Here is a 25,451-nt window from a genome sequence, read left to right as displayed (position 1 = left end):
TGCGCTAGGCATCATGCGGGATTCACATGGGTCTCAGGAATCACTGTGGGCTTAGGGGTATGCTGAGAAAACTTGTGCACAGCAGTGTGGGTAAGCGCTTCCAGATGGTGCTCAGAAGAGGCGATGCTTGTTCTGGTTGTTCATGGAAGGCTTCGAGATGGAGGTGGTGTTTCTAGCAGTCGTGAAGGATCGGTGAAGTTTAATAGACGGCAACAGGGAAAGGAAAGGAGGGGACAGAGGGGCCAAAGGCACTGATATAAGAAGTATGGGTTCGAGCATGGTGAGCGGAGCGGCAGGCAATAGGATCATTGGGGGAGGCCTTCTCCAGTTAGAATTGCTGCTCGGGTGGAGTGATTCCTTATTTCCTTATCACTCATTAGGCTATCTGCTTGAGTAGAGGGTTTATGAGTCAGGGAGGTGTAAAGCCAGGTAACCGTGTGGCGGAGGAAACAGGCAGCGGGAAGGACCCTGTGCAGACCCGGGGCCAGGGGCCGAGGGGCGGGGGTGGTGTGAGCTCCCTCTGGGGACTATGGGAAAGGCAGGGACTTGGGGGAGACACACACGCCCTTCTTTCCAGCTGTTTCTCAGGAAGAAACTTGTGCAATATCGGGAGATCCTTGGGACAGCTGTTCATCAGCTGTTGGAAGAAACTGGAATTCAAGTGGCAGAAACCCCAGGGTCCAAGACAGGGAAGTGTTGCTTAAGTTCTGGCTAAGATTCTTAAAATCTAAGTTGCATACCCTTGGACGAGAGGACAGTTCCTCCCTGATGGGAAAAATGTGGGTAGAGGGGAGAAGCTAGGGTAAACAGTGTGTGTGTGTGTCTCTCTCTGTGTGTGTACATTTACAGTAGGAAAAAGATTTTAAAGTAAGTCACAAAGGGCACGGGCACGGTCCTCTTTGTGCAAGTGCACAAGGCCGAGTCCGGCATGCCTGCACACTGCGTGCGTGGGGCCGTCTGGTCCCAGTGCGACACGTCTAACCCTCCGCTCCTGCCCTTCCCAGATAGACTGGGTGGGGGCGCATGCTGTTTTGGCGGAGATCGTCCACTTAATTACATTTTTATAGGAAAAAAAAAACCCCACAAAAGGCTGACTTTAGCCAATTTCGATTGGCACTAATTGTGAGATTGTACTTTGGGGGTTTGAGGAGGTGACGATTTTTTCCCCTGGGACCCCAAACTCCACCGGGGCCCAAACTGATGGCATCCTTTTGCACATTGTCCGAGGTTTCCCCCCACCCGGCCGCACTCCCGGGGCCTCTCCGCCGACACAGAGCCTGGGCTGGGACCAGAACTCGGAAGGCCTGGCTCGGGCAGGGGAGGCTCGGAGGCCAAGGTCCGTGGCCCTGGTGCATCAGGGAAGGGGACACATGTGTCTTTGTGACGGCTTCACACCTGGGGATTTGTCTTCCTGCCCAGGTTTAAACTTGGCAAGTACTAGGGCGGCGGAAACCTGTTTCTGTAAAGTGGGCCGGGCTCCGCCGTTGCTCTGGTCACTTCTCACTTCGTCAGCGGGGCCCGGGGAAAGCCAGCCCCCCGTTTTGACCGACCTGGCTTTCGGGTGCCGAAGCCTAAGGCGAGGACCGAACCCACTAGTCCCGTCCTCCATGTAACAGTCAATCAACAGACACTCGAAAGTGTTACCAAACATTTTCGCTTCCTGTCCCAAATGCAAACCCGCTTGTCCACTGACCCTACTTCTCTGCAGTGTCAGCAAAAAGAAGTGCATTTGGTACCCAACCACCTCATCTTTGTGTGCCCTCCAGCGCGGGGGACAGCCAAGAGACCGCTCTCACCCCTGGAAAGGCAGGTAAGGCCAGTAGTCCTGGCGGCGCACTCCGAGTCTATCGTATTTGCAAATCAAGCACCCAGCTCTGCATGCAAGATGTTCTTACAGGATATAAAGAATCAAAATCAGTTGTGTGGCCCTGAACTGGAACTTTACATCATTATTATTTTAAATTATTCTTGTACTACCAACAATGAAAATAGGCGGTTACCATGGATTGTGTGTTTACTGTGTGCTAAGCGCTATGCTAAGTGATTTTCACGTGTTAGCTAATAAACCCTCACTGGAGGCCACCAGGCAAGGTCTATTAGCTCCCTGTTGCAACTGAGGCGGCTGAGCTGTGGACAGATTGGCCCATCAGCTCAGCAAGTGATGTCAGAGCCAGGCCCAAACGCAGGTTCCTTGGCCCTGAGCGCATGTCCTTCACTGCTTGCTGCACCTTGTGTCCCTCTCCCGCTCTCGTGTGGGGTGGACAGCGTCACCCGGGGACCGCTGAACACCGCCAGGCTAGAAGAAGGCGTCCCTGCTAACCCTGTACCTTTCTCAGGCCTTCCCTGGGGTTTGGGGAGAAAAGAGGAGATGACACCGTGTGTAAGCCCCAAACTTTAAAAAAGCACACAGGTTCAACATCTAAGTAAAGACATGGAAATAATGTCAGGTGAAATAAAAGACTCGGGTGGTGACGATACTAAGAGATCTTTGCTTCACTCGTCCCCTGTTATATTGAAGGACGGCTGGTAAAAATGGATAGAAAAGTGTCATAGTCCGTTATTGAATTATTTAATTTAACAGGAATGTGGTCTATTTTCTATGTAGAAACCAAACTGAGTCTTTTAAAACATAGATCTTTTCAATGCATGGTTGTCTCTGTAGCACCCCCTACTGGCAACCTGGCCTGCAACCCAGGCATGTGCCCTGACTGGGACTCGAACTGGAAAACATACCTCTTTACAAAAACCCCCTATGACTTCCCACTACAGACAAAGGAAATTCAAAGCCCACCCACAGCCTCCAGGCCCGGCACAGTCCGGCCTGGCTGACTCCCCCACCCCCTTCTCACAGCACGCTCCCGTGCTGCCCTGCACCATTGCGCGGGCCGCCTGCTCTCCGCAACCTGCCGCGTCGGCCTCAGGGCCTTTGCACGTGCACCTTCCCCGGACTCCCCTGGGGCCTCTCGCAGTTCACACTGTCTCTGCTCTGAGGTATCACACGAGAGAGAGGCCTCCTATGACCTCCTCACGTAGAATATCACCAAACTCCCTGTACACACTCACGCACACTTGCCACATCTACACACTTACCCGTACACTCAAGCATATTCACACACACAGGCACTCAGACTTCCACACACTGACCCTCACACTCTCATGCACACGCATGGATTCACACAGAGCGCTGACACACTATCCTCTTTCTGGCTTAACTTTTCTTAATAAACCATATCACCCGCTGACATTTTACTTTTTAATTTTTTAACGTCTGTCTTCCCTCATTGAAGATGACTCGCCATGAGACCAGGGACCTCATCTTTTTGTAATCGCCGCTGTATCTCGGTGTCTAAAATAGTACCCAGCACAAAGCAGGGGCTTCCTTAATAGTTTTTGAATGAAGCAATGAATGAACCCACTTGGGCCATCAATTCCTATTGCTGCACGGGACCAGCACACCTCAGTCAGAAGGTCTAGGAGATAAAGGCCAGAAAGGCAGGGGCCGCACCTTCTAATGTAGAACAGCTGCGTGAGTCCTGGGCTCTCGAAGCCTCGACGGCCCCCATCTGTCCAGTGGCATGAAAAAGTCTCTAGTTCAGGTGAACGGCACTTGGTGAGTTGAGGCTTTCCAGAAGAATCTGCAGAGAACACAGGGGAAAGGCAAGGCGTGAGATCCGGAGGGTGACACACAGCCTTCATGAGACTCACAGTTAAAGTGCCAGAGAGAAATCATTCATTCTGGAAATGCTGTTTTCCTAAATATCACAGTTTCAGAGCTTATGGCTGGCTGGTCAGTTATTTCTCTGCCAGCCCTCGATTCCAGGGACAAGGCGTTTTGTCTTGATCTAAAACATCATTCTTTAGAGCCTGTTTAAGGAACCAGAGCTGGGGCATGAGGATTTGGGAGCAGGTCGTTTACCTGGAAGGTGACCCCAGGACCTAGAAATGAGGGACAGCGGTTGGGGAAGGGGAGGGAGAACAGTCAGTAATGTGTGTGAGGTTCAGCTGGTTATCACGGTGGCCCCCTGGGGCCCAGCCCCACAGAAGCCCCTCTGAGGTCCTGCGTAGAGTGTGCCTTATCTACTAACTCCTGTCACCCACTGGCTGAAGGATGCCCTGGAGGTAGGTATCAATGCCCACGAACTTTTGGGCTGCCCCTGCACGTGGGCTAAGTCCTCACCTGACTTCTGAGAAACCGGGGCAGGCATCTGCAGTGTGCCCGGCCAGGTGCAATGGTGACAACCGCCCACCACGAATGGCTGCGTTGACATCAGGTGGGCCACGGGGATGTGGAGTGAGGACCACAGCACCCACGGCAGCGCCTCTTCTCTTTTTTACACATTTTTAAATAAAAAGCCACTTATAAATAAAAAGCCACTTTTTATTTAAAAAGCCACTTTTTAAATAAAAAGCCATCCTTTTATAAGATTCAGCTGGTACACTCATCAAATCGATGTTGACACTAAACAATGATGCATACATATGCATCAAGTCTATTTTGGGAAGTGGGAAATGCCTCATACAGGTTACGGTATCAGCCCAAACTCTCTGCATCTCTGATTTCTGCAGCTATGGCCGTGCGGGAGAGAAGTCTGGGGCAGACCCATTTGTGTATGTCAAGTTCACCCACAGCCACTTTGGTAATGGTGAGTTTCTTTCTTTCTCTTTCTTTCTTTCTTTCTTTCTTTCTTTCTTTCTTTCTTTCTTTCTTTCTTTCTTTCTTTCTTTCTTTCTTTCTCTCTCTCTCTCTCTCTCTCTCTCTCTTTCTTTCCTTCTTTCTTTCTTTCTTTCTCTCTCTCTCTCTCTCTCTCTCTCTTTCTTTCTTTCCTTCTTTCTTTCTTTCTTCTCCTTATCCGATTAGTCTTCAGTTCAACTGTAAACTTAATATATTTGTTTTCTGACCTAAAACTCTCATTCTTGGGCACCAGGGAGGCTCTCCATCTTCAAGTCTGTCTATAAATACTTCAAAACCCGATTTAAAAATAGTATACAAACAAACACTTAGAAGGTCCTGACTCCAAGTTCCGGTACATATCTGGTGTTCTGAACCAAAACATGGCTCTTTTTCCTCTGTCAACAAACTCCTAAGGAATGCAAAGTTATAAGCCCTCTAAACAAACCCATCATTCAGCCATCCACCCAGCAAACGCTTATTAAAACTTCCACATGGTGCCAGGTCAGCTCTGAGAACAGCGCAGGGAGCAAACCGGATACTGTCCCGGTCCTGGGGGAGCTTCCGTTCCAGAGGGGGCTGGGGGAGGTGGGATCCCAAGCAGGGCCACCGAGACGACCAGCTGGGGAATGGGCCCCTCTTCCTTCACCCGCAGCCAGGCTGACACTGCGAAGAAGCTCAGGCTCGGGAAGTGTGTGCTGGTGTTGGACACTGACTACCCTGCCTCGTCTGCCCACAACACACGCATCTGCAGGGAACCCGGGGCTGCAGATGGGTCTTTGCCCTGGGAGCACGCACTGAGAGTGGCAGAATCACTTTCTTAATAAAATTTCAGGGTCATACTGTTGCAGAAATATTCCTCTTCCTGTAGGAACCAAAGGTATTTATAAGAGTCTGGGTCATGGGTGTAGGCTGCCTTGGTACCAGGGGCAGACAGGCAGCCCTGTCTGGGTGGTCAGCACAGAGGGACGCCTCCCAGAACCCACCGGGCGGCAGCTGGCCTGCGCTCTTACAGATGGCTACACGGGTACGGTGGAAACCCTGTGTGCTTCACTGGGCAGCGCCGATCACGCACAGAGGACCTGGAGAAGTTCCTTTTTTTAATTAGCGCAAGCCCTGAAAGTGCTATTTTTTGGTTCTTCCAGAAAATCAGTGATTAGCAAAACACATTAAAACCACAATGATTTTAATGTCTGCAGGTTTGAGGAGAGAGAACATGTCATGTTCTAATGGTCCTTCCACACGGAAGGTCGGAAGAGAAAGTGCTCAGAGGGGAAGGGGCTGGGGGTTGGGGGGCCGAGGTGGGGGGACCGAGCAGTGCAGACTGGCAGCTACAGGACAGTCACGGGGGGCGCGGCGCAGCCTAGGAAACAGAGTCAGTGCTGGTGTTGTGATGACTGCGTGTGGTGCCAGGTGGGGCCCGGAAGAATTGGGGGGACACTTTCTAAAGTATTTGACTGTCTAACTTCTGTGCTGTACCCCTCAAACTAATACAAAATAATACTGAATGTCAACGGGAATTGAAAAATAAAATTAAGAGAAAACCAAAAAGAAAGTAGCCCGCATTATGAATGGAGAGATTGGTGTGGGAGTCCTGGCTCTGACCCTCTCTGGCCTTCATCTTCCTGAAGCCACTGATCAGCACAGAAGGAAGAAGAGGAGCAGGTGAAGGGGGAGGGGAAGGTGGGAGGACAGGCTGATTGTCTCCAGAGCCCGGGTGGAGCGAGGGGGCACCGGCAGCCATCTGCCCGCCCCCCCCCCAAGACTCTTGGACCACTGCTGTCTGTCTGTCAGCAGCCCTGCGCACCTGCGGTCCCCCCATGCGGGGGAGGGGCTCGAAGGGAAAACCTCGCCCTCCGACCACAGCGGGACTCCGCGCCAGCAGCTGAGCATGCAGTGGACGAACGATGAGGAAAGGAAGAACACAAAACAATAACCCTTACCACGATTAAGAATTACATCGTGTAAAGGCACCCTAAGAAAAACGGTTTTAGAGAATGAACAAACTCGAAACGCGAGTTTAATCCTCGACGAGGAAAGAACGGACGAGACCAGGCCGGAATGTGAGGCAACAGGCGCGTGAGAACGCAAGGGGGGCTGTTTGGTGGGTCTGGGTTCTGCTAGGACGTCTGCGCGCGCCGCCCGTCGCGCAGGGGCCGGTTTGGAGGAGCAGCCCCGGCAGGCGGCGCAGGCGCCCCGCGGGCTCCAAGTGGTTACAGCGCCCCAAGCGAAGGGGAGGAAGCGCTTGCTGCCGGTGGAAACCTTGTGGGAAGGGCTTCCTGAAGACCGCACAGGCACACGGGCCCCAGCCCAGGGCGGAGGAATCGCTCCGTGCCTCCCACAAACGATAAGCAAGAGGCGGCGATCTCGGAGGTCGGTCCACTTCGCCTGCGCAGGCGTCTCCTGAAAACCCTGGGTGGCTGAGCAGCCCCGATGTATCAGCGAGTGAAAAGCACCTTTGTACGCAGCCCCATGTAATTGGGTGAAGCAACCGCACAGAACAGAACATTCGGGATCCTGGAAGGTTTGGTGGGAGAAAACGGGAAAAGGTAAGTCGGCTGTGACAGAGAGAGGTCCCTGCACGCTGCACAGCTGATTTCCCGAGTCCCCTTCTCAGGCAACGAGGAGATGGAAGAGGGAGGACGAGGCAGCAAGAGCGGCTAAGACCTCTGGAGGGTCGGCCCCCACGCCAGGCGCTGTCCGCACTTTGTACGTATTATACCTCCACTAACTTGCACAACTGCAGAACGAGGCAGGCACCGGTATTCTCGCGACCACCGTAGAGACGGGGACCCTGAGGGACAGAAGGACAACAGCTTGCCTGAGGTCGCCGGGGCGCAGAGAGGCAGAGCCCCGAGGCCAGCGGGGCAGCCTGCTTCCCAGCCGCATCTCAGCTGCCGCACCAGTAACTTTCAGGCTCTCCCGGCTGGAGAGCGCCGCCCGGGGAGAAACCACAGCCCGGCGGCGAGCACGCGTTCAGCGATGCGATGTATCTACAGACAAACTATCGCAAAACACACTGACTCTTAACGCCTGCGGTGAACCGTGACCTGTTGCGGTTTCCAAGGGATGCTGCTCACCACCCGCGGAACGGAGCTGCTGAACATGGTCACCGTGTTTGTTCTGAAAAACATCGCGCCTGAGGCTCTCCCGCCTGCCGCTGACGACAGCACACGCAGCACCCTCCACGCGCGGCAGGAACACGGCCTGTGCCTGGCACAGGTTACGCTCGAGATGATCGACAGCGCTGGGTTTTCCAGGTAACCGAAACTCACTCTTGAAATTATTTTTCCCAATATATATTTTAAGATTTTTTTTTCAAAGAGAGAGACAAAGAAACATCAATGTGTGGTTGCCTCTCGTGGGGCCCCCACTGGGGACCTGGCCTGCAACCCAGGCATGTGTCCTGACTGGGAATCGAACCAGTGACCCTTTGGTTCACAGCCCACGTTCAATCCACTGAGCTACACCAGCCAGGGCAAGAATTTTTAAAATCACTAAAAGAGTCTGTCCAACGTCAGATGACCTTTTTGATGGCTCTGCCTACGGATCAGGGATGGTTACATGGGATTACGTGGAGGTGCCCACAGGGTTGCCCGGGGGGAGGCTGGCCTCTTCTTGCCCCTACGCTCAGAAGCAAGGCATCTCTGCCTTGCCGGTGACATTCATGGTCTCGTTTCAGCTTCAATTAATTCACAAGTAGTCCCTTCCCTGGAATGACACAACTTATTAAAAATAATAACAGTTCTTCATCTGGAGAGTCGCCTTGACAACGGATGACAGTGACCGGGAGATAACCTGGGAACACCGGGCAGTGACCGGGCGCACAGACTCTGGGACCAGACTCCTGGTTCCAACCCGCCGCCATGGCTCACAATTTGTATAACCTTGGCCCCCACACGCGACCTCTCCAGTTTCCTTACCTGTAAAACGGGGATAATAACAGTGCCTCACAGGGCTGTTGGGAAGAGTCAGTGAGCCAGTCACGGATGCGAAGCTGTTTGGGCAGTGCCTCGTGCAGAGGAAGCCTCACGGACGTGTTTGCTGCTGTTGCCCTCCTCCCAGCCGGCTGCGATGGCCGACGAATGACTTATTAACTGTCCTTACTCAGGAACTGCAATCGAGGGAGGTGGCCAAACCCATCCTCGTTCCCCTCGTCTACAGCGGTAGGTCCGTCGGTGCGCACTGGGCAGGAGGTGCCCACCCGAAGAGCAGGAGGTGGGGTCCTGCCAGCCGAGGTCTTCCCTGTGCCGAGTGACTCTCTGCGGCTGTGCTCCAGAGGGTCCCAGCCCTCAACGGCTAAGCTCTAAATAACCAGGGGTGGGGGCCGCTCTCTCACTGTGTGTCGGTGTTAAAAGGTAAAGAATCCCAAGCCAAGCTCTTTCCTGTGGTTCCCGAGAGATAATTAGAAAAGAACACTGCACGTCGATGAACAAATGCACACGGGAGGAGACGGAGTAACTCGGGCAGATGCTGCGCCCTGCCAGGTTCTCTGGGACATTCAGAAGGCTGCTTGATGCTGTTCCTGGTCGCCTGGCACTCCGGCGTCGCAGCAGGAGCCGTGCAGGCAGGCCTCTTGGCCTTGACCTTTTCCAAAAAAGCATGCTAAATGGGAAGAGCGCTGAGCCGGAACCTGAGTTCTGGTTCCCTCACTATTAGTCCATCCTACTGTTCCAGCCAGAGCGAAAAAAAGCTAACATAGAAACCCAGATTCCCCCGCCATTTCCTCTCCTCCTTGTCTGTCTAAATATTTTCCCCACTGATCAAAGAAAAACACCTTCAATTTTTTAGTCCTTTGGATTTTTTTTAAAGACTTTCACATCTCACATCCCTGTTTCCATTGATCAAGAGGCCTTTGTGCAGCACCTGTTAGGGACAAGAACCTTTGGGCGCCGTGGGAAGTACAGAAACCACGTGACAGGTGGACGCTACCTTTGAGGAGCTGTAGTCTAGTCCAGCACATGACATGGGTGCCCATGACAGGTGGCTGACAGTGGCCAGCAGTTCACTTAAAGGTAAATGCTGCCCTGGCTGGCGTAGCTCAGTGGATTGAGCTGCGAACCAAAGCATCGCAGGTTCGATTCCCAGTCAGGGCACATGCCTGGGTTGCAGGCCATGGCCCCCAGCAACCGCACATTGATGTTTCTCCCTCTCTCTTTCTCTCTCCCTTCCCTCTCTAAAAATAAATAAATAAAACCTAAAAAAAAGTATTGGGTTGCCCAAAAAGTTCATTAAAAAAAAAGGTAAATGCTTTAGGAAATCGGAAGACGCAGTGATGCAAGAGCTGAGGCTGGAGAGACAGAGGAAGGTTTCATGGAGGAGTGAGGACAGGTGATGAACTCGGCCCGGTTTCCTGCGATGGAATCACTGCCGACAATCACTCCCCAAACGCCTGTGGGCCACATCTGTTCCCCAGGCGAGGCTTGGGGAACCTGCTGAGTCAGAATGTGCGTCCTCGCGGGATCACCGGTGATCCACCTGCGCAGACACGGACACAGGGACCTGACCGGCGAGGAGGGCTCTTTCTAACTGGACCAGTCGCCCTCAGCTCTGGGTGCGCGTTAGAGTCTCCCGGGGATCTGGGACCGACTACAGTACCTTCCAGAGACCTCATTTAATGAGACAGGACAATGCCTTACACACTGCTATAGGTTAATTATGTCTTTAAAAAGTAACATGATTCTCAACATAGTGAGTAAAAAAAAAAGAAAGACTGCTGTGATGCCTGGAACTTTTTAAAATGCCCTAGGAGACTCTAGTATGCAACAGGACTAAGGATCGCTGAATTAGAACAATGAGCTCCTGTTAGATTAGGACAATGGATCCTTAAGCAAACAGCACATTGAAAAGCCCCACAAATGCTGAGTCCTGTGAAAAACACACCAAATAAGGATTAGCCAGTTGCAGCACTGGATCTTGGGGCGGGGGGGATGGACCGACCCCCCGTACACAGAGGGTGTTGAGTGTGTCTGTGTTGGTTCTGGGGGGAGCAGTACGGTGGGCAGCACTGGCCCCTCTGGCGGGAGATCTTCCTGGAGTCTCCCCAGGAAAGGCCAGTCTTAGCTCTCACTTGTGTGGAGCAGAAACACAGGTTCACAGCCGCGTGTCAGGAGTTCTAAAGTTGCAAGTTCAAGTGTACACGGCGGTAAGAGTGTGGTGGCCTTCCCTGTGGCCGTTAGTGTGAGCTTCTTCGCTGTAGATCCTGGGAGCAGGGCCAGCCCCAAGCCCCAGGATGGCCCTGGGTCGGTCCCCACAGCAGACCAGCCACGGCTGCCTTTGTGGGAAGCCAACAGCTTCTCCTCAGAACACGTCCTGCTGGTCCCTGCCGACACTCTCTGGCCACAAGTCTCCCGAGCCCTCAGGGTTCCCATTTATTCGCTCTTTCTGGAGCTCACTGTTGTTGTTGTTTTGGTCTCTTAAGGTCTAGACTGAAGAGACACATACTTATGTATTTAAACAAATTTTTTAGATAAATTGTTGTTTAGCTACAGTCGTCCCCATTTTCCTCCCATTACTCTCCTGTGTCCTACCCACCCCCACCCGCCACATTCAATCTCCCCACCCCCACCCCCGCCGTTGTCTTTGTCCATGGGTCCTTTATACAAGTTCCTTGACTTGACCTTCCCCTTCTTTCCCCCATTATCCCCCCTCCCCACTCTGGTCACTGTCAGTTTGTTCTTTATTTCCATGTTGGAGCTCGTTGTCGGAGAGATCCGTGTGTTTTGCAGAGATGCTTCTTGAGCTTTTAACGTGCTGTGCAACAGCACCTAGGATCTTGTGAGAATGCACACGCAGTAGGTAGGGCCTGAGATTTTGCACTTTGGATGAGCTCCAGGTGGTGCTGCTGCGGCCCCTGGTGCCTGCGTCCCGGGCGGCAGGAATTTAGGTCTGTATTGTGATGGGTGCGTGAGTGGCCCTGAGCCGCCCGTGCGCACGGAGCACTTGAAAGGGGGCTTGTGGGAGCAAGGAGCTGACTGTTTCATTCTTTCAATTTTAATTAGTTTACATTCAGATTTATACATGAAAACAGTGCAAACATTTTCCCTTAAGTACAACCTTACACATCATTTCAGGAGGTCTACATTTCACTACTGAAAATTCAGTGTTCCAATCGAGATGTGCTGTAATAGTAAAACACACACTGGATTTTGAAGAGCAAAAGAAAATAATGTAAAAAGTCTTATTAATAATGTTTTATGAGATTGATTACATGTTGAAATGACAATATTTGAGATATATTGGGCTAAGAAAGGTATATTACAATTAATTTTATCTGTTTTATTTTTTTTTACTGTTTTACTTTGTAACATAGTTACTAGAAAATTTTAAACTGCATAGGTAGATCACATCAAATTTCTATTTGACAGTGTTGGCCTATTCATTTTTTTTATTAAATTTATTGGCAGGACATTGGTTGATAAGGTCTTATAGGTTTCAAGTATATATTTCCATGATATATGATCTGTGTATTACGTTGTGTGCCCAATACTCAAGAGAAATCATCTCCCATCACGATGGATGCGGTCCCCTTTACCCTGTGCTACCCTCCGCCCCCTTTCCCTCTGGTAACCAGCATATCGTTGTCGGTGTCTATGAGTTTCAGTTTTAAATTCCATGTGAGAGTGAAATCACATGGTTCTTAGCTTCTTCAGACTTATTTTGCTGAGCATAATAGCCTTGTTTATGTAAAGCAAGTAGGAAAAGCACCCTACTGATCAGAGCCATACACATTTCCTAAACGAAAATGTCAGGTCCCCTCATGAACACGAGAAACTAACAGCAGTCCCTGCCTCCACGTATGTTTCAGTCTGGTAGGGAAATGAGATTCACACATACGAAAAGACCTGAACGTGAAACACTTTGGGATAGGCAGACCAGCATGAGTTACAACGGACCTAGAATACTTCATCAAGAAGTCCTAATATGAAATGGAGAGACAAAACAATGGAAGTGCAGTTTAGGAGGTTGATCGTTCATAGCCGGTCACATGCTTTTAAACTTGCCACTGTGAGTTAAGGAAGAAGTTGAATGCGTATTGGTGAGTGTCCACTTTCCCATCCGTGGACAACACTCCACGAGAGAACTCCCAAGAGAAAAGAGAATACAATCACAGTCCACGTTTGCCTCTCCCTCATCCCAGTCAGAACGTCTGCTCACTTCCAACCATAGCCAAGAGAGAGATAAACACCTAGAGTTAGAGAAGCAACATTTATTTCAGGCATAAAAGAGGGTTCTGGGAATACCACTTTGGCAATTTCGAAGAGGGAACAGTTCACTGTATTTTGTCGTGTATAATGGGCACCCATGCTTTTGTGCATGTTATACATGGATCCCCATTATTGTAACCATGGCATGTAATCATTACACCCATGTGTAATGTGCATCCTTATTTTTCACTTAAAAATTTGGGCAAAAATGTGCACATTATACATGGCAAAATACAGTATAGGCAGTCATACACTTTTAGACCTGGAAGAGACCCGGCTAGTCACCTAGGCCCACCGTTTCATTTTACAGATGAAGAAAATTATGTCTAAAGAAGAGAAGCGAACTGCCCAACACGGCTGACATGAAGAAGCCAGGCTATGCGTTCTGCTGCCTCCAGAAAGTGGAATCACCGCTAACCTTGGGTGACCTGTTGATGATTATGTATTTACTTCAGATCTACCGGCCTCTAAGGCCCCACCACATTTCCAAGTGTCATGTTTATAGAGTGAACCAAGTTTGATCCCGAGCCCTAGACTCTATAGTATGACGGCCACATTCAGGGTCCCAGGGGTAAGCAAAGCAGGCCTCTGATTGGGCAGTCCAAAAACTTATAACAAACCAACACGAAGAACTGTTTTGAGTGCTAGCATTCAACCATATCATGAGTTCAGATTTCTATGCATAATCAACCCATTTATTACACTAGATGGCAGCAAATAGGTATCTAGGTATATGGTCCGTTAATGAGGAAATTGAAGACAAAATGAAACCACACAGATGGTCTCTGAGTTTGCCTGAATAAAGTGAATATTTCCACGAGTATTAAGTTTTTGCATGCTCTCAAAGATTCTTGAAGAAGTCTTGGTTCTTCTCATATGTTTTTATAGAGTTTCCTTCCTCTACAGAGCAGGGGGCTAAAAATGATGACAGACTACCGCAAGGTTGAATTGTACAACTGCTGACTCTTCGGCAGGCAGAGCAACACTCTATGTCTTTCCAGAACCTTTTTCCTGGCCACAGGAGGCTGCGTGGTTATCAGAGGATGGGGCACGCGCAGTAGCGAAGTGAAGAGACAAGTCCGGGAGGAGGTGCTGCAGGATGGGACATCAGGACCCACAGGACGGAACACACTGTTGACAAGAACAAGTTGTGGACACTGGCCACAGAGGTATTTGAAACTAAGATCAGAGGCTCCATGACCATCGATAGGACCTACCATTATCTGGGGTACTGTCTTCAACACGGACCACACAAGAGGATCCACTGGGGAATGAAGAGGGAACACTAAAACTTTATATGTGTTACTATCTCAACTAGGAAGAAAATTGAGGTTTACTTAATACCTACTACTGAACATGTAGGGCCACATGGAACCTTCAGTCAGCCCATGTATCAGAGCCACAGGTCGCATTTGGGAGCAGAGGAGTTCTGCAGGAAGAGTCGGGGGGCGGGGCACAGCTTTGAGGGGTAGTTAGTAGTACTGTACCTTCACTCATCTCTTCATTTAGCACGTTCAAGCACTTTTACAGGGTCTACGTGGCTGATGTCATGGGTAAACATATACTGATGTCATGGTGGTCTAATGAACCATGATGTAACAAACAAGTGGTTTAAAAGAGGTCACGTAAAGAAATCTCATATTTAAGGTGATTCCAATGTAAGCCCAAGTCAGTAATAAGGAATGGCTGAGCTGACCCTTTCCTTACTCCTAGAACAATAAGCTTTTGGCAAAGCTGATAGGAAGCTGACTTCCAAAATGGGAAGTTATCCTAAAGACTCTTTGAGATATAGATCGACACCAGCTGCAACTACTCATCATCTTCTTCACCTCTAACGTGGAGTACATTCGCCCTTTTCTGATATGAGACTGAGATTGTAATTACAACCATATATTGAGATAAATGCAACACAGATTCCACCTTCAAACCATGTTTCATAAATTGTGGACTTTTCATAAACATTAGACATTAAATGAGGACCTCCCCTCCAACAGAAGAAGTAAACTTCTGTAAAGACACTGCTGGAAGTATTCTGTTCTATCGCACATTGAAATGAAAATATTTTATAAAATTGCTTAGCTCAACTTTATCAAGACTTTAAAATTTGCAGTTTTGTATGTTTTAGAATGCACAAAATATATCAGAGCATTGTACATTTATATACTTTGCAAGTACGTAAACATGCACATTGTGTGCTCAGAAACGTTCTTATTAATAATGGACATAAAATCCAAACTTTCATGGCTATGAGCGAATCCCTTTACAGGGGATTGTAAAATGATGAAAGTATAAAATGAGTCAGGGGGGCACCAATGCTACCACTGGGCTTAGAATCCCAAATCCTCATTATTCAGACTGTGTTCATTTCCTTCTACATATCCTGATTTTATCCGTCCTCCTGAGGATCAACTCATCAGGGACGCATTTAGATCCTCACACTCAGGGCACAGACCTGGGCTCCTTATCCCTTCATAACTCATTCTCCAAGTGCCTTCATCCTTAAAGGATTGCTCTGTTGGAAGCATGAGCCGAGGTGAAAGGAATATTAAAGTGGAGGCATTGCCCGTCAGATAAAATGCAATTATGTGCAAAGGAAGGACTCGGATGTTGGAGCAGAAAGGTACTACAGGGTAAGAGAGGTGCTTATTCATATAATTAAATCCTTTCCAGTGAACACTCACAAGCAGGAGTATTACTAAAAATGTGCTCTCTGTTTTGAAATGTACCGGAGAATGAGGAATGGCTTCAAAATAAAAGGCTGACGTAGGCCTGAAGAAAACAGCCTGGCATTTGCGAGAGGCCAAGGGGAGTTCCCCCCACCACCCCTGGTCAGGGGTTTCCATGGCCCTGATGGTCAGTCATCCTCTATGTTGGCTCCCTTTTCTTTGCAGAGCTTGGCTGAGAGGCCATCATCGCTGGTTGCACGCACTCTACTACAGAAGGCACCTGCTCTTTGTAGTGGCCCACGTTCCCAAAGTGTGGTCCTGGGCTGTGCTCTGCCCACTCCAGGACAACCCGGGAGCTGGACCAATCCATGTCCCTGGGGACCTGCCAAATCCGGTTCTCTGGGAGGGGCTCAGGAATCGCTGTTTCTGATTCCCCTAGTGCATTGGTATACTTTTGGGTCTCAGCTCTCAGGAAGAATGTGCTATCTGGTCAACCAGAAAAGGAGAAGAGAACAAGATCAGAGGTTCTCGTGCTGGCCTGCGGTCATGAGGGGCTCACATTGGAAAGACAGTTGTGAACTCCAGGAAGATGCAAGACAACTTCTGGTTCACAAAGGAAATCAGACACTCAGATTGAATACATTTAAGAAGAGACTGTACATCTTCATCTTGAAAAGGACAACTTGTTTTGGGTCTTTTGGGACATGGCTTTGCCTACGTGGGGAGCAGGGCAAGGGGTCAGATTCCACGAACACCGCATGCAACTGTGCTCCAGAAACACTTACAGTTAACGCTCCAGGCGGCCACAGAAGGCAGTGTCATCCCCATTTGGTAGATGGGGAATAAAAGACTCTAAAGAGGTTAAAGGTCTAATCTAAGTTCATTCTGCTGCTAAGAGGCAGAAGGAAGATTTGTACCAGATCTCTGAAATTCACAACCAGGGCATTTCGAGCTGCCCTTCTGGTTCGGAAATTCAAGGTACTCCTGGAGACCAGATGAGCAAAAAAGTAAAAGCACAGAGCAAACAGGAAAGAAGAGGGGACGGCCAGAGCATCGGGCCAAAAGGAAATAGGCAGGCATTCCTTTTGAGCATTTAGCAGAACTACAGTCGCCATAACCGAGGGGAGTCAAGGAATCTTTCTATACTGATGATTTAGCGCTCTCGAAGTTGTAGGTCAACAAACAGGAAATACTCATTTGGTTCGCTAGAACACAGAGTTCTCGTCTTCAGAGAGATTTTGTAGGGGTGTCAGCAGCGACAAGTGCTCAGGTCAGCTGTTGCGTTTCACATCTCCCATGGAGGCGGATTCACATCCTCCGGGAGCAAGGGCTCAGCACGGATTCGAGAAGCAGCAGCTCTCAATTAGGAGCCCGAGCCGCCGCTTCCTATTGCAACCGAGACTCCCTGGAGGGGGGTGCCTCACGCTGCTGGGATTATTAATGCCACTTTATTAATGGGCTGGAACGGGTCTTAACACCGAGCAGCACGGCCATTGTCCACGGAGCCCACAGAGCCAGCCGCAGTGCATTCGTTACCATGCCCATGATGCAATCTCACCAGCTCTGTTTTTTCCCTCTGTCTCGCATCAGTGTTTTTTGATGAACAAGCAGGCACTGGCTGGACAAACTGGGGTTTAGAACAAGATGGGGGGCGGGGCGGGTGGAAGGAGCTGAGGCTTCGCAGCCAGTGCACCGTGAGTTTGAACGACGACTTGTTTGATTTTAGAAAACCAACACATTTTCTTGTAGTCTGAGTTTCCTCCAACTTTATGGAATAAGAATGGTAAGCATAATCTCGCTCAATTACTGGGAGATAAACTCCAAAAAGTGCTTGTTGAATAGAAGTTTATCAACTCTCACTCAGGAAACCTGGCTACCATCACTCACTAATAAAAGTTGATGTATTGATGATGATAACAAGATCCAACACTTATTGGGTGTTTTATCTGCCAGGCCCTGTTCTCAAAGCTCTGGGTGTTTTAGCTCATTCAGTTCTTTCAACGAGTAGTGTGGCACGGGTGAGGCAGAACCCCTCGGTAAAATGGGAAATCTTGGGCCTGGAGATGGGAAGTGCCACGCATAGGAGCTCCGGTTTCAAACGGTCTGCATCTTGATAATGCTGCTTCCCATGATTCCAGAGGAAGAGGCACGTCCGGAAGGCAAGAAGAGGCAGCACGGCACAGTGGTAGCGAGGACGGGCTTGAGCCAGGGTGCCTGGGTTGGAGTCAGTTGAATAGAAGTTTATCAACTCTGCTGTGTGCTGGGGGCAAGTCCCTTACTCTGCCGGCCTAAGTCTCCTCGTCTGTTAAATGAGGATAACGGTACCGACCACGCAGAACTGCTATGCAGACTACTCATGGCTGAAACCATGTGAAGGGCTTAGACTAGGACACGGGGAACAAGACGCAAATATGATGATGGTGATAAAGTACTTTCAGGTAGTGAGTCTGATGATGCATGTCTTCAACACTGAGAATGAAAACCATCTTTCATTCTCGCTTCTTTCCATGATTCCAAAACTTCCTTGCAATGCTGCATCCAATAACAACTTTGTGAGTGTTCTATGAACTCACGTATCTGATGACGAAGGAACACAATCCATTTTGGCCTCTCTGTGACGTGAGCAGTACTCCGGCCTTGTGAGGTCGGTGAAATCACACGGTAAGAAGAAGAAATAGAAACATGGCCTTGGAAAGTCGGCCCCCAACAGAGCAGAGACCCCACCGGCCACCCCACCCTCTCCACACGCAGACGGCACTTCTGGAAACTCACTCTGTGGAAGTGTCAGCATTTCTCAAGACCGTGGGAAAGACTGATGTTTAAAGACTAAATTTTATTTTTCAAGGTCAAAACCTCAAGTGCAGAATTGGAGTTTGAAGGTTGTCACAACTGTGTAGGATACGACATCTAGCACCGTCACTGCATTGGCTGGGTGCAGGCGCACTGCCCTCTGCGCAGCGTTTTACCTGCACGTGCCTTGCCAGTACAGTCCTTGCAGCAGGGAGTTTACCAGGTTTTAATTTTGAAACCGCAAATTGTGGTTTATGATCTGTAGTTTTAAAGTTGCGTATCAGCACAGTTGTACAAATCATCCAAAAGAAAGTATCAACCAAAATAAACACAAGTGAAGGACGCCCCCAAATAGTTTAGCATCGAGCTCATTAATAGGAACCTAGTCAACGAAACAAACAAACAAGCAAAACATAACCACAGACACTGAAATTGACAACAGGCCGACAGTGACCAGAGAGGGGAGGAGAGGGAATTTCAGGGGAAAAGGGGAGGGGTTTGCAGGAACTAGTACAAAGGACACATGGACAGTAACAAGGAGGGGGATGGAAACGGGAGGGAGGTGGGGAGGGCTGGGGGGTGGGCTGGGATGGGAGTAAAAGGCAGAGAACTGTACTTGAACAACAATTAAAATAAAATTAATTTCCAAACAGAATGACAGGATTTAAAACAACGTCTTTTCTTTTGCATTTCTGTGGCTGATTTTTTTATGCTATTACAAATGTCCCCCATTTTCCATCCCTTTGTCCCCTTCTCCCCTGGCTCATTTTCTTACACCAAGAGTTTAATTCAAGAGGGAGGCAAATATCCTACCAGGTTGGAAACCGCATTTCAAAACCACTTGCACTGGGACGTGATGCTGAAGTTGAGAACACAGCCCAAGTTCCACCAGACGAAATCAGCTCGTACGGCTTTTCCCTTTTAATAAAAAACTACCATCCCCTGGCTGGCGTAGCTCAGTGGATTGAGCGCGGGCTGCGAACCAAAGTGTCGCAGGTTCAATTCCCAGTCAGGGCACATGCCTGGGTTGCAGGCCACAGCCCCCAGCAACCGCACATTGATGTTTCTCTCTCTCTCTTTCTCCCTCCCTTCCCTCTCTAAAAAAATAAATAAATAAAATCTTTAAAAACAACAACAACTACCATCCAGCTTCTCGATGAATGGAATCAGTCTGGAAAAAATATTTGAGTGCACAAACTTACTGCAGCGATGCACTAGGGGGCGCCAGTAGAAATGGAGGAGAGGAGAGGGGAGAGACCGAACACTCTAAGCAGGGGGTCTCGCTCCTTTCTCGTTGCTCTGGGATACACTATGACCACGCTGAGGGTGTCAGAAGCCCGTCTCTCGGTCCACATGTGTCTCAGAACTAACTTGGGCCCCTGGCCTGTTCCTACAGTTCCCTGCCCACAAAAGGCTGCCCTGCACTGAAGTCTCTGTTTCATTCTCAACACTGCACAGGCCATCCACTCAAAATCTATCAGGCCTTGAGAATCTGAGGTTCCCAACACCTTTGGCATCGGCAAGATGCTGGGAAGGTGAAGGAGAGCTTAGAGATACGGCTGAGTAGAGACTGGAGGTCCTTTGGGACCACGCTACGATAAAACAGACTTTTCCTCCCCGACGTGAACCAGGCGCACCTCACGGGAATGCGTGCGCAGTGGGGCTTCTTCAGCGTTCGGTCCCAGGAACCCCAGCCTTGTCAACGTGTGTGGAAGTCTCCTAAGAGTCATGCTCGGGACTTTTAATACCCAAGCAGGACCCTTTCTATGAGGCTGGGAGAAATCGAGCAAACACTATTCCCACAATCCCTATTTGACAACTCTGCTTTCTTCCAGCACAGTCCCCATCGAGCAGGTAAGTGGCGAGTCCAGCTGGTTCTGATACGGAGCTATAACCACGTAAAATAACCCTTGGAGTTTATGCCTTGTGGCTACTGGCCCCCATGCATTTACAATGCTCGGGAAGGTGCTCAAGACCAAGGCTCTGTGACCCACTTATTTGGGGAATCTGGTTCAGGGTTGAAGGTCAGCCACAATGACAGCAATGGTGTTTCACGGAGCAAGGCTTCCGTATGCTATATATTATTCTTGCAGTCCTTAATCTCACAGATTTTATTTCAATGATTAGTACTTGGTGTGGTCACAAAGTAAGAAAACATAATTTTAATCAGTGTGCCAGCATTCCTATATTTAAGTAGCATCATTTTCAAAAGTGAGAAGGTTGAGAGGTTTTAAATAAATCCCAACAAAGTGGGGACTGCTCAAAAAGTTGTTTTAAACTCTTCCTCGGGGATTATCTTTAGAGTTTAATTAATTCATGAGCCTCCTAGGAATCTAAATCTTATTACTTTCAGTCCCCAACCAGTCTAATTTAATAATACAGTGGAAATGTTTGGAGCAAATAACTTCATTATCTGGAAACTGGCTGGAGCTGGCACTCTCGCGTCCTCGCTTGCACACGCCCCAGGCCACGGCAGACGCCGGGGGGGAGCCAGTGTAACAGGAGCACTCGCCGGTGTCGCCGCTGCTCCCTGTAACACTATCCCCAGCAGTCAGTGCACATCGCCTCTTGCTTGGCTCCCAATAACACCGTGGTGTCAGGAAAACAGGGATAAAGGGCACGCAATACCCTGTGAGTACTTCGGGCATGGCGGCCATAACTTCTTCCTTTCCAACCCCTGACCCCTAAACCATCCCCCTCCTGGGCCACGCAAGACCCTTTCATGCCTGGGACAGGTGCTCAGGAAGTACTCCCTCTTCACCAGGAGGTCGAAGATGGAAGCCCACCTTTCCAGTTTTTCCTCCCAACCGAAACCTACCTTTCCTACAGCAAGGACCTCTGGGTTCTCCCCTGGAGAGCTGGCTCACCACCAAAGTGGACAGGATTTTCAGAAGACTCTCAGTTTCCTCAGCCTGTCACACGGCTTTGTAACAGTCCAACCGAACCCTTGTGCTGGGCTACGTTATTTTCAAAATGTCTGCAGAAATCACCCCACTCCATGCCCAGGATCGTGGTGTTTGGATTTAACTTTTTAGCCAGTTCTGAGAAATCACTTCATCACCTTTAGTTACGCTACATGTGGAGGCTGCTTACCCAGAGTGGGCAATAAGGCCCAGACACTGGACAGGAATTTTCCAAACGTCTGCTTTCAAGAGCCCTTCGAAGAGAACGAGCCTTTTTGGCTTTGCCTCTTGAATGGGGTTTTTATGGCTTCTGTGTTACTTTGCAAATACCTAGGGCCCTTTAATAATTTCCTCTTTTGCTGAATATTTTAGCTTCGGTTTTCCCCCCAGATATATTAACTAAGGTCTTTGTTTATTTTAAGTCAATTATTGTTACTACGATTTTACAAATACTCCTATTCCATGTATAAAATTCCAAATTAGTACTCCTTTAAAAATATTCTGAAAGAACTCAGATCTTGGGTTTGCTATATTTATATACTTTTCCCTTGTGTTAATGAAATGTTAATGACTTCCTACACCACATATTTTTAGAGCTGGAGAGAAAGAGGAAGCAACTTCATTTCATGCTCAGTGGAAATTTTCACACAAGCTTACAACGTAGGCAGGAGTTACCCTCGTATACAGATCAGCAGCTTCTTGAGCTCGGGGGTAAGTGACTTGTCCGAAGTCCCACAGCACGCAAGCAGCAGTAGGTGTGCAGATTCCGCGAGGGCGGCTCCTTGCAGTTGCATTTTTCCAATGTCCCTCTCATTTGAGGGAAATTATAGGAAAACCAGCTGCGCTTGCAGGCAGAAAAGGCTGTGTCACTACTGATACCAGGAGGAGGAGATATTATTGGTCAGGTTTAAGAGAAGATCTTATAAGGGCAGCAGGTACTGCAGGATGTCGCAGTGGGTTGCGGATGCCACAAAGCAGACAAAAGGAAGACGACCCAAGTCTGCAGGCAGCTTCTGTGCAAGCTGCTGGTCAGGGGCTAGAACTATTTGTATTCATTTCTATTTCTCCTCGCCTTCCTTCATACTAATAAAAATAAAATAATTACTACCACTGCTACTACTACTATACATTAAGAACCATCACAGATCAAGGGAGTGGGGTAAGACAGGGAATCCCAGTTTTCTAGTGTCATTAACAAAGCGGGGAGGTAAGGAGTCTTGGTTTTGAAACTGGGGTTCAAGAGAAGAATAGGCTCAGCCCTGGCTGGTGTAGCTCAGTGGACTGAGCGCGGGCTGTGAACCAAAGTGTCGCAGGTTCGATTCCCAGTCAGGGTACATGCCTGGGTTGCAGGCCATGACCCCCAGTAACCGCACATTGATGTCTGTCTGTCTGTCTATCTCTCTCTCTCTCTCCCTCCCTTCCCTCTCTAAAAGTAAATAAGTAAAATCTTTTTTAAAAAAAGAATAGGCTCTAAGACAAGTCAGGCACAGAGATGAAATCGGAAAGACAAACTACCCTTCCCTTTCATCCTCCAAAACACATCCATGCGCATCCATGCGCACCCTCAAACCCCAGGCCCCGCTGGCCACGTCCCTCTTCAAATGGCACGAGAGCCTGGTTCCCTACAGAGCTGCTCAGCCGGCCTGTTTCACTGCTGGGAGCAGCCCCTAAAATCCTCTCCTTGGAGAACAGACCTCAGACCTCCTTATGATCTACAGAGCCCTGGGACACTTGCAGGGCACGTGCGTATCTCTGCCACACCTCACCTCTGTGCAGGCGAGAGTACACACGTGAACATTCCCACTTTCGGAAAGAAAGAACTTGAGTTTCAAGGGGCCCATGACTCTACATGGCGGAGCGAGGCCAGGCTTCCTGATGACGCCCTTTCTACGTCTCCACATTTCTTGGTGCTAGCAATCTCCGGTCAATAAGTAAAAAAAAAAATTTCAGTTGCAATAAATTTTACACACAGTGAAAACACAAATTCGACCTGACACATGCACGCAGTGTCATCCGGGCCCCGATCAAGACGGAGGACACTGTGCTTTACATCTGCAGCAGCAGAGGGTCTAGGACTCGCGGGCAAGTCTGAAACGCAGGAAGGAAAGCCGTGTGCAGGGATATAAACCCTCAGGCCCTTGATGTACCTGCGTGAGTTCCTTCTGCCAGGAAGGAAGAGGGGAAAACCAGCCGGGACGCTGGTTTTTTGTCTAAGCCACCACCTTCTTGTGATCGTATTCACTCATCCTTTATGTTGAGGAGCTTCTCCGATCTGTACTCGCGTTCATGTCAGTCTCACGGGAACATATGAAAGGCATCAGGGTTTCCCTTCGTTTTTACTTTGGCCCTGGATTTTATTACACTACTAATACCGTACCGCAGAGCTGTGGGCTGCAGTGAGCTAATTAGTCTTATTCATATTGAAAGAGGCTCTTAATCCCATTTTCAACTTTGCACAGTACATCTGAGTGTTTTCGACTTCGACGGTTCTCCACCATAATGTTATAATTATACTATCTTCTCATCAGCATCACCCACACACTATAATTACAGTCGAAGCTAAGGCTGTGTTTGTGGTGTACTAAAGGGGATGGAACTGTTTCATTTCCAGTGACTCATTTACCTTCTCGGGTAAGAGCAGAAATTCATGGTAATGGAAGAGCCATGGTCTTACTACGCTTATCTGAACAACAATTTCAGATACCAAATAAACCAAAGAAAAAATAAATAAAACCCCCAAACCCCAACATGGGAAAGTATGGGAGGCAAAATTCCCAGTCTGCTTCCCACAATTTGGGCAATTCCCTGATTTGAACATCTAGGTGGGGCAAGGTAATGCAGGCTAGCATGCTCACGGCCACTACGGGGTCTCGGCGATGTCCTCGCTTGACCTGACATGCTGCAGGGCACCCCCAAGCATCTCAAGTCGGCTTGCAGGACTAACACCATGACCATACTTTCTAGGCTCTGAGCCTACAGGATGATGACTCACCCACGCACAGAGAACTTCTGTCCCGCAGGACCCTTCGTGCCCTTAAGACAGAGTTCATGCACACCCACGGTGGGCCACTTCTAGGGGCCAACCGTGCTGCAAGGGACCAAGCAGGCATCTCTGTTCCCACGGAACTGAACTCTCATGCAGGTTAGACCTGTGTTTTGCTTATGTACCTCACCCAGTCAGCCGAAGTCTGAAAGCCACTATTTTCCTTAACATATGGGCATGAACCCAGTCTGGCAACGAGAGGAACGGGGGATGAGCGGAGCGTGCCGGGGTCACGTGTGCTGGGTTCATGGCCAGTCAGCTACAAGAGAGCACCTGCCGACGTGCTGACATCGATGGGGCGGACGCTCCATTTCCAGCGCACCTCTCGCTCGCTTGCCCAAAGCCTCTGGCTGGAAATGTTTCCTGAAACCTTGGTGTTCTTTGATTTCCCCTGCTCCGTGCAGCGTCAGTGGCAGCAGGACCACACCCTTCCACACAACTCATTCAGGGTGGAACTAGCCAGAACCAGAATGCGGTTTCTGGTTTTCCCACAGCAATTCTCAGACTCATGGGTTCTCCCAAGGGCTCTTCCCACCTTTCAGAGATAGAACTCTGGTCACTAGTAAGGCTAAACTCATGGGTTCCGCTGGGAATGTGAATTGTCTTTACTTGGGGATAGGGTTGCCCATCTGTTCATGAGGAATTACTCTATGTTTAGCATGGAATTTGCAAGCATACACAAAAACACAGAGCATGGTTTAGTCAACTACTCCGTGTTCCTCTCCCAGCTTCGCTAAGCACCAGCATCTGACCAATCCTGTGTACCTCCTGTACCTACGGTTTTCATCTCCTGCTTCCAACCACGACTCCCTACTTATGTGTCTATAATAAAAGAATACCAATGTGACACCTAACAAATTAATAATGGTCCCTCAATACCATCCAATGCTCAGTCTGTGCTCGAATTTCCAAAAATATCTGAATGATGTCTTTTGACAATTTTTTTTTGTTTTTAACCAGAATGCAAACTATACCCCTATGCCGTCTCTTCAGTCTGCTCAAGGGCCAGACATTTCCTCTCCTTTTTATTACATCAATTTTTTCTTGGTTGAAGATAATTTCCTTTAGCTTATTGCATTCTTAAAAAGTCATTTAAAATGTTCTTCTATCCCTGTTATTTCCTCTAAACTGGCAGCAAGACCTAGAGGCTTAATTTGATTTGGTTCACCTCTC

At 49.0% G+C, this 25,451-nt stretch overlaps 1 protein-coding gene across 3 annotated transcripts in view; it reads right to left on the bottom strand.

Annotated features, from left to right (window-relative positions):
- GHR (growth hormone receptor) overlaps window positions 1-25,451 on the bottom strand; it is a 218,574-nt gene that overhangs the window by 22,792 nt on the left and 170,331 nt on the right. For all 3 annotated transcript variants that reach the window (XM_045847874.1, XM_045847876.1, XM_045847875.1), the window contains exon 4: window positions 3,506-3,635. In XM_045847874.1, the coding sequence (XP_045703830.1) occupies window positions 3,506-3,635 (130 nt within the window). The remainder of the gene's footprint in view (window positions 1-3,505; window positions 3,636-25,451) is intronic.

Source organism: Phyllostomus hastatus, unplaced genomic scaffold (assembly GCF_019186645.2).
Source record: "Phyllostomus hastatus isolate PE091 unplaced genomic scaffold, TTU_PhHast_1.1 phas_contig_58, whole genome shotgun sequence".
Classification (NCBI taxonomy): domain Eukaryota; kingdom Metazoa; phylum Chordata; class Mammalia; order Chiroptera; family Phyllostomidae; genus Phyllostomus; species Phyllostomus hastatus.
The sequence above is the reverse complement of the archived record's forward strand: the minus strand, read 5'-3'. Positions and strand labels throughout refer to the sequence as shown.